The sequence below is a fragment of the Mycteria americana genome, chromosome 3 (assembly GCF_035582795.1).
Source record: "Mycteria americana isolate JAX WOST 10 ecotype Jacksonville Zoo and Gardens chromosome 3, USCA_MyAme_1.0, whole genome shotgun sequence".
Taxonomy (NCBI): domain Eukaryota; kingdom Metazoa; phylum Chordata; class Aves; order Ciconiiformes; family Ciconiidae; genus Mycteria; species Mycteria americana.
The window spans coordinates 41,880,514-41,888,251 of NC_134367.1; the positions used below are offsets into that span (position 1 = coordinate 41,880,514).

Here is a 7,738-nt window from a genome sequence, read left to right on the forward strand (position 1 = left end):
AAACATGGTTTTACTCTGCTCACTGACCGATTAAGCAAAAAAAAGCTATAAAAGAACCTGAAAGCTTTCATGCTCAACATCCAAAAGTTGGAAAGTGCCAGAATTAACACAGAATACGCACAAGAAAGCCTGGACTGGGATCAAAAAGGCAGTACAAAAGTCTCTGGCTGCAGAAGGACCAGGTTCACTGGTGGCTACTGAGCAGCACGTAGCTCACAAGCAGTTCACAGGGGACTTCAAGGGCAGGGCTGGCGCAGACACGGACGCTGGCAAGTGTCACCATTCCTGCAGCAATGGAGGCCGGTATGGACGGGGAGGCTGGAAACCGTAGCAGCTATGCAATAAGATATCGATATTGACTGTTGCGGTAGAGAACAGGCTTGCAGCGTTTTGGCCACGCCTGCCCCAGGGATGGCAAACGTACAAGGCAGACACCTGGGAACAGGAGCCACTTCACGAGCCAAGCTCAGTGAAGTCTGCCCTTCAAACAAGCTGAAGCTTTCAGACAGATATTAAAAACCAAACCCAACCAGTGTAATTACTGCTTCCTTCATGTTTGTAATTCACAAGTCATCCCTTTTTCATCACATGAATGACATCACTGTCAGAAATTACTGCCTGAGGACCTAGACTGAAACTGGCTCTGCAATCACATTAATGGATCTCTGTGCAGACGCAGAAGCAGAGTTTAAATTAGCTTTCAAATTATTTTACCAAATAAGAAAAGCAGTAATTAAGAAGTGAAACACTTCAACAACAACTAATCACTAACAATTAAAAACATAAAAGTAATCATTTTATTCTGCAGACTTGACAATTTTAGCAGGGAATTAGCATTGAACGTAGGTGACTGCAAATGAAATGCTATCGAAAACGAATAGCGTACTGAAACGCGTATGCTTTAAAGGCTTCACCTTTGCCTGTATGAATAAAGCGTAGCTGTACATATGTGGTTATACAAATAAGCTTGCAGGCCTTTCCTGTACATTTCAACAATACTCACAAGTTAAGCAAGACCAAACCTTGGTTTTCAGTCTTGACACATACAAAACATACTTAGCAAAACTCCTGCATCTCCATGATAGACAAGTTCAAACTTTCCCAAGAATAACACCCCAAAACTATTAAGAGTACCGCTGTTGCTGTGGTGTTACAAAATCTTTAGTGTCTTCTAGGCCCATGGGCAGGGGCAGTTAAGTTCTCCTTTTTCTCTCCACTAATCTCTATTAGACCTCTGGTCCCTTTCTGGAGCCACAGCTATTCCCCAGAAGACAGCACCACAAGAGTTGTGACCACAAAGAGCACGACCTTGGCACAGCCCATTTCCAGCCTTCTCCCATTGCTAGGGCTGGAAGGCCACACATGAAATACATCCCTGTGCTGAGGGAAAGTCATGGCCACGTTGAGAAGCCCAAAACAGGCCGGAGACTGGTATTATGCAAACCAGGGTGGCATAAAACCAACTTATTGTGTTACAATTCAGTATTGTCTACATGCAGAAGCACAGTATATCACAGCGTCCACCCCTCAGTCAGTGTTTTTAATGAGATTATGGTGGGGTAGCAGCTGCACCCATCATAAACCTATCTGCTCTTCAATCGAAAGTTACAGGACTCGCGTAGTATTTCTAGCTACCTTTGCTCCAAGGTTTTTAGGAGCCGCTGGTCACCGAAAGCACCATTATACATACATAAGATCACAGTGATCATTTCTCTGCTGAAATCTTGTTACAAGGACATTTGTGACCTAAATGGATTGCTAAGAGCATCATCTAAGAGGCTAGTTGCATAGGAACCATAGCAAGCAGAGAATTTGGCTACTCTCAGGCCTCAGAGGAAATACTTACTGATACAGCAAAATCACTTCCGCATACAGCGATGCATATACAAAAGCTTCAAGTTATACAAATAAATTCTCCCAAAGTACCCATTTTATGTCAGTCATACACCCATGTAAAGTCATCACATATTCATGTTCCTCATCTAATTAAATAGGTATTTTCCCAATTGAAAAAAAAACCAACCCCAAAACAAAATCACAGGCCCGTTTCACAGTGAAGCCATTTAAACTTCTACACTGTGAAAACTGTAGAGACTAATAGAGGCAAAGCATATTTTATCTGAAGGCTTTTATTTAGAACTTTGCATATAGCTTTGTTCTTATTTGAATCTCAATTATATTCCATGGATTTTATATTCTTCTCAGAAAGCAAGTGTCTTTGCTATATATATTAAATTTCCTCTTCTCTTCTCTTACCACTGTGTCCTATAAGAGACAGCAGTGTTCTGTGTGTTTATTTGCTGTAACGGCAGAAGTGAGAATTACTCGTCAGGCACTGAGTCGACTACAAATAAGCATGTATGCCTGTAAGCATCAAGCAAGTATTCACAACAATTTCAAATTTGGTTAAAAAAAAATATCAACAGCTGCTTTTAATTCAGATTGGTTAGTTTTTCCTAGCCCTCAGTAAATAGCATAAGGCATGTGGAATCCAAATTCTTTAATGGAGCTGAAGCTAAAAAGCACCGTCTGCCATTTACCCCGCGATTTCGACTGGGACCTTTTCCTTCATCGGTTGCAAAAATTTCACTCCCTCCAGGCTAATACCAGCGAACTGGCCACAGATGCCGGCCGGTCACGTACAGGGGCACAGAGAGAGAGGAAGGACGTGTAGGTGGAGAGCTGAAGCCGCCGTGCGCGGGGCCGGTGGCGGGGCTACCGGAGAGGGAGAGCAGCAGCCTGAGGGCCGCCGGAGGCAACGGCGGCCCCGGCGGGAAGCCTGGCAGGGCGGGCAGCCGCCGGGCCGGGGCCCGTCGGAGCGGCCAAGGCCCCCCCTCCAGCGCCCGGAGAAGGCCCAGCAAGGGCGGCGACGGGGCCCCGGTCTTCCAGCCCCGGCGGCTCCTCGCTCGGCATCCCGCCGGCAGCGGGAACAGCGGCGGGGCGGCGACGCCCGCCGGGGCGGCGCTACTTGCAGAGCCCCTCCAGCCGCTCCAGGGTGCCCTTCATGTCGCGGATGCGCTTGGCCAGGGCGGGCACGGGCTGCATGGCGCGGTCCAGCTCCTCGCAGCGCGCCACCAGCGCGTACATGGCGCGGATGCTGAGGTCGGCCGCCTCGCCCAGGCTCTCCACGCCGTCGCGGTAGGTCTGGATGCAGCCGACGCTGAGAGCCGTCAGGGCCTGCAGGCCGCAGTGCACGTTGCGCAGCAGCTCGTCCACCTGCGCCGCCACCTGCCCGGCCAGGGCCACCACGTCCTGCAGCGCCCCGGGGTCGATGGCGGGGATAGAGCCGCCGCCCCCCGCCGCCGCCGGCGGCTCGCCCCGCGGGGCGCCGCTCAGCCGGATCCGCCGCTCCAGGTTGTTGGCCACGAACTGGGTGAGGCGCCCCTCGCGCAGCACCGTCCCCTCCAGCTCCAGGGCGCTCGCCAGCGTCGCCCGCCGCCCCTCCGGCAGCTGCCGCCCCGCCGCCGCCCCGCCGCCCGCGGCCAAGCTCAGCGCCTCCAGGCTGCGCTCGTCCCGCCTCCGCCCCGCCGCCTCACGGCCGGGTCCCTCCTCCGCCGCGGCCGGGAGCCCGGCGGCCGCCGCGGGCCGCAGCGCCGGCACCTCCATGGCGGGCGACGCGTGCCTGCTCACCGGCGCGCCACCGCCCACCAGGGGGCGCGCCGCCGCCTGTTTACGTCCCCTTCGATTGGCTGCGGGGCGCGCGGGGGCGCGGCCGCGGGTGTTTGTGTGCCGCCCGATTGGCCGGCGGCCCTCGCAAGGAGAACCGCCCGCCCCCTCCGTTCGCTTCGCACTGCGGGCCCGTGACTCGGAGACTGGGGCGTGTCCGCTGTTTGTGTCTGCCCGGATTGGGCGGCCTGCGGAAGCGGGCGTGGCCCCAAGTGTTTGTGTCGCTTCCGATTGGCCGAGGCGGGGCCAGAGAAGCCGCCGTTTCGCCGAGATTGGCGGCGCCCGGTGGAGAGGCGTGCCGCTCGCGCCATCCTCGCACGGCGATTGGCGCGGGGGCAGAAGGGGGTGTGCCCCGCTCGGGTAACAACACCGGGGCGCTGGTGGCTGCTCCTCTCACTCCCCCGCCATGTTCTCCTAGCAGCGGATCCCATTGCGCCACCATCTCAGCCCACAAAGCCCGGGCAGACGCTCCCCAGTGACCCGACCCGCTCATTCCCACCTGGGCTCGACCCCTCTCCCCGGTACAGCTCTGGGTACCCACGTCCCACCATGGTCACCACCACGGCGCCGCCGCCCTTCCTGGCTCGGATCTCGGCAGGCACCGAAGACCCCAGGCGGCTGCCTTCCACTCTTCTCCAGCGCCTCAGGCGAGGGGACAGCAACTGTGAGAACCAGCCCAGCTGCTGCCTGGCGGGCCCGGGGGGCAGCGCGCGGCCCGCGCTGAAGAGAGTCCGGCGGAGGAAGGGAAAGATCCGGCCCGGCCCCGCGGGGCTCCTGCCCAGCCGTTACCAACAGTACCAACAGCATCGCGCCGGCCTGGGGAGAAGGACGCCGCTGGGAACGCACGGCCCGGGCGAACTTCGCGCTCACCCTGCGCCAACGGTCTCAGCCGCCCCCGGCATGGTAACGGTCTCCCCGGAGGAGCCCCCCGCGCCCCCCCCCTCGAGACCCGCGCCCGGCAAACCCCTCAGGAAGGAGGTAAAGACGGGGCTCCGCTACTTCTGCTCACTTCTTTCCCCCTCCGCCCCCGCCTTTCTCCCGCACCCTGGGAGCCGGGAGGCCGCTTGTCTCCCCGCCAGGGGGGGAGCAGCGAGCGACTGCCCCCCTCCCCTGGCCCCCTGCGGGCGTGCGGACGGGGCGGGGGGAGGGGGGGGGGGCGAAGTTTCCGTTACGCCCGCTCGGACGGGGCGGGGGGGAGCGAGCGAAATCGCGGGCGGCGATTGGCTGCTCGGCGCCACCAATCGGCGCCCGCCGCTGCGCCCAGCAACAGCCGGATTTAGCCTGCTGGCCTCGCGCCAGCGGCCTCTGCGCGCGCAGGCGGGACGTGCGCGGGGCGCAGCGCCCCATGGCGGCCGCGGGAGCGCGACTGGGGAGGCGGTGAGGCCCCGCCGGCGGAGAGGGCTCTGCTGCCCGCCCCGCGGCTGGCGGGCGCTGCCGGCAGGCGCGTACGTGCTAACGGAAGAGTTGCAGGAGACGTGGGATAGCTAGGAGGAGCGCGGCTCGGTACCCGCGCGGCCGTTGCCCCCCGCCCCTGCGTGAGGCGGCCCCCAGCGCCTCACTTCGCGTCTCCGGTGCCGTGCTACGGGAGCCCGGCGCAGGGGCGGTGCGGGAGCACGGCTTCGAGTCCAGCTAGCGGATGCCCCGGTGGGGCGGTAACTGTGCCTGTGCGCTGCCGGAGGCGCCTCTTGAGGAGAGGGGTCGTGTGTTGACGTGAATTCTTTGTCTCTGCAGTTCTTAAAGAACAAGATGGGAAAGTCTGAGAAAGCTGCCATCCCCTACAGCCAGCCTGTTCACAGTTTACATCTGTGTGAACAACCAAAGATTAACAGACAGAAGAGTAAATGTAACATGCCACTGACAAAGGTCACCTCGGCAAAAAAGATCGAGAACTTTTGGCAAGATTCTGTATCGCCAGAAATAATTCAGAAGCAGGAGAAAAAGCCACTTAAAAACACAGAGAACTTCAGAAATGCCAAGTCCAAGAAACCTATCACCCTAACTGAAGCTAGCCAAAAAGAAAATTACGCTGGGGCAAAATTTAGTGACCCACCATCTCCTAGTGTCCTTCCAAAGCCACCCAGCCACTGGGTGGGTGGCACAGCTGAACCGTCTGACCAAAACAGGGAGCTGATGGCAGTCCATTTGAAAACTCTCCTAAAAGTTCAAGCATAGTTTCCAAGATCTCTTGAGTAATTGGCAAAGAAAACTCCATCCAGGAAACTTAAACTTGCCTTGTTGCAACAGAAATTGCAAAAGACTGTCAAGTCTTATAATCACATTAAAAAATCCTTGTATTATATTTTTTATGGTTGTGTAAATAGTGTACATCATGTATTATGTGTATATTCTTGTTCATACTTTGAGAGGTACATTTTAGTTTTGTTATGAAAGGATGTATTTTGCACTGCCTGAATGGTAGATGTCTTGTATATAAAATATGGACAATTTTAAGTGCGTGCTTGACACATGAAGACTTGACTTGATTTGCACAAGGTAATGAAAATTTTGGAAGGAGAGTACAGCTTTCAGATTTTAAGGTTCCGGATCAAATGTGAATGTTTTATTCATGCACTACTGACAATAGTTTTACATTCTGTGTCCCGGTTGAGTATAAACATGGAATTTTCATACAAATGTGAAGTTTTGCTCTCTGCTCTGGAAATAGTTCTGGAATTCCTGTTTATCTGTTTTTAAAATTAACTGGAATTTGAGTAAAATTCCAACCCATCAATTAGAGCACTGCTGATTTCTTAAAAAAAAAAAAAAAGAAAAAGAAAAAAAAAGAAAATAGCAGAGCTTTCTGCCAAAAATCCAATTGGTCACTAAAAAATTAAATAAAACAATTTGGCCTCCCCTTAAGCATGTCTCTTTTTCTTTGTGTGTGTGTGTATGTGTCTTAATTCAAGTATGTGAACTTATATTACTTGATTGCCTTCTCGTGCATCAGTAGGAATATTTTGTCCTTCTCAGCCTTTAACTATCCAAATAATTAAGAGATTCAATAGCTCATTAAGAATTCCTTGTGTTTTGAAAAAATGTTTCCTTTGTGATATGTCATTTTAGATTCCTTATCCTTTAATTTCTTGAAAATTCAGGTATCAAGAAAGTTGGGCAATTACACATTCAGATTCGTGCTGCAATGCTCCTTAACTATATTCATAGTAAGTGGTATTAAACTAGTTGATACTGAAAAGTAGCAATGACAGAAGGGTATGGATGAGGCAAGATAAAACTTCATGTTTTTCACCAGATTTGTCTCTTTCTGATAGCTATGCTGGAAATTACATTCCTCTGATCTAAAATCCTTAAGGAATTAGACTGTAGATCAGTCTGACAGGCATGTTGAGGAGATAACATAGATTTGTAGTTATTTTACTAATCTAGTACTTAAATAAGATCAATAAAGCAGAAAATATGTGAAATCTACGTAAGAAAGAAAAGCATTTTTAAGTTTTTGGTTCCACTGAAAAAAATATTCTCTGGGCACTAGTGTACTAGGAAGGATATATAGGAAGAAAGCACTAGCAGCAGCGTCCCAGCTGAGGTGGTTCCTCAGCATGAATGGTGTTTTCAAAGATTTGGAGTGAACAATGTTAGCTACGTTCGTGCCACACGCACTACTGCTCCTGGCGTAAAGCATCACGTCATTCTGTGTGTTGAATTGGCAGTATTTGTTAACATAGCCCTGAAATGAGATTGGTCAAAAACTGAGGGAGAATTTCTTTGCTTTGTTTATGGAAATTAATCATATAGTTGCAAAATTTTTCATTATAATGCTATTGGGCTATTTAACTATATATGTTCTAAACTAAGAGCTCATACAAAATCTTTGGTCCACCCCAAAGACTTCCAAGTTCACTGTCTTGCAAAATAGACCTGTATTACTTGATTAATGATGGTACCTGCTTGAGGTAAATGTATGGCTTCAACAGCCCAGTTTGCTGCCTAATCTAAGTACTCCATAATATAGCGTGTCCTAGCTTGTCTTCTAAAAATGAACAAAAATCCTCCTTTTTTAATTTTTTAATAAACAGTATTAGGGCAAAGAAAAATTCTAGTAGAATCCCACTAA

At 51.8% G+C, this 7,738-nt stretch overlaps 2 protein-coding genes across 2 annotated transcripts; one reads left to right on the forward strand and one right to left on the reverse strand.

Annotated features, from left to right (window-relative positions):
* Nucleotides 1-783: 783 nt before the first annotated feature.
* BORCS6 (BLOC-1 related complex subunit 6) lies at nucleotides 784-4,159 on the reverse strand. Its single transcript, XM_075498351.1, is given in 2 exon segments — nucleotides 784-4,038; nucleotides 4,040-4,159. Coding segments are annotated over 2 exon segments (1,194 nt in total). The 3' UTR covers nucleotides 784-2,964.
* A 56-nt stretch (nucleotides 4,160-4,215) lies between these two features.
* On the forward strand, nucleotides 4,216-6,525 carry PNRC1 (proline rich nuclear receptor coactivator 1). Its single transcript, XM_075498352.1, has 2 exons — nucleotides 4,216-4,644; nucleotides 5,398-6,525. Exons 1-2 carry the CDS (start codon nucleotides 4,216-4,218, stop codon nucleotides 5,836-5,838), a joined length of 870 nt encoding a protein of 289 aa, XP_075354467.1. The 3' UTR covers nucleotides 5,839-6,525.
* Nucleotides 6,526-7,738: the final 1,213 nt, after the last annotated feature.

What these genes read in the sequence shown, in the direction of transcription:
- PNRC1 (XM_075498352.1), top strand. Translation starts at nt 4,216, where the DNA reads ATGGTCACCACCACGGCGCCGCCGCCCTTCCTGGCTCGGATCTCGGCA. An exon ending in GCAAACCCCTCAGGAAGGAG is followed by an intron (nt 4,645 to 5,397) that starts GTAAAGACGGGG and finishes TTGTCTCTGCAG; the next exon opens with TTCTTAAAGAACAAGATGGG.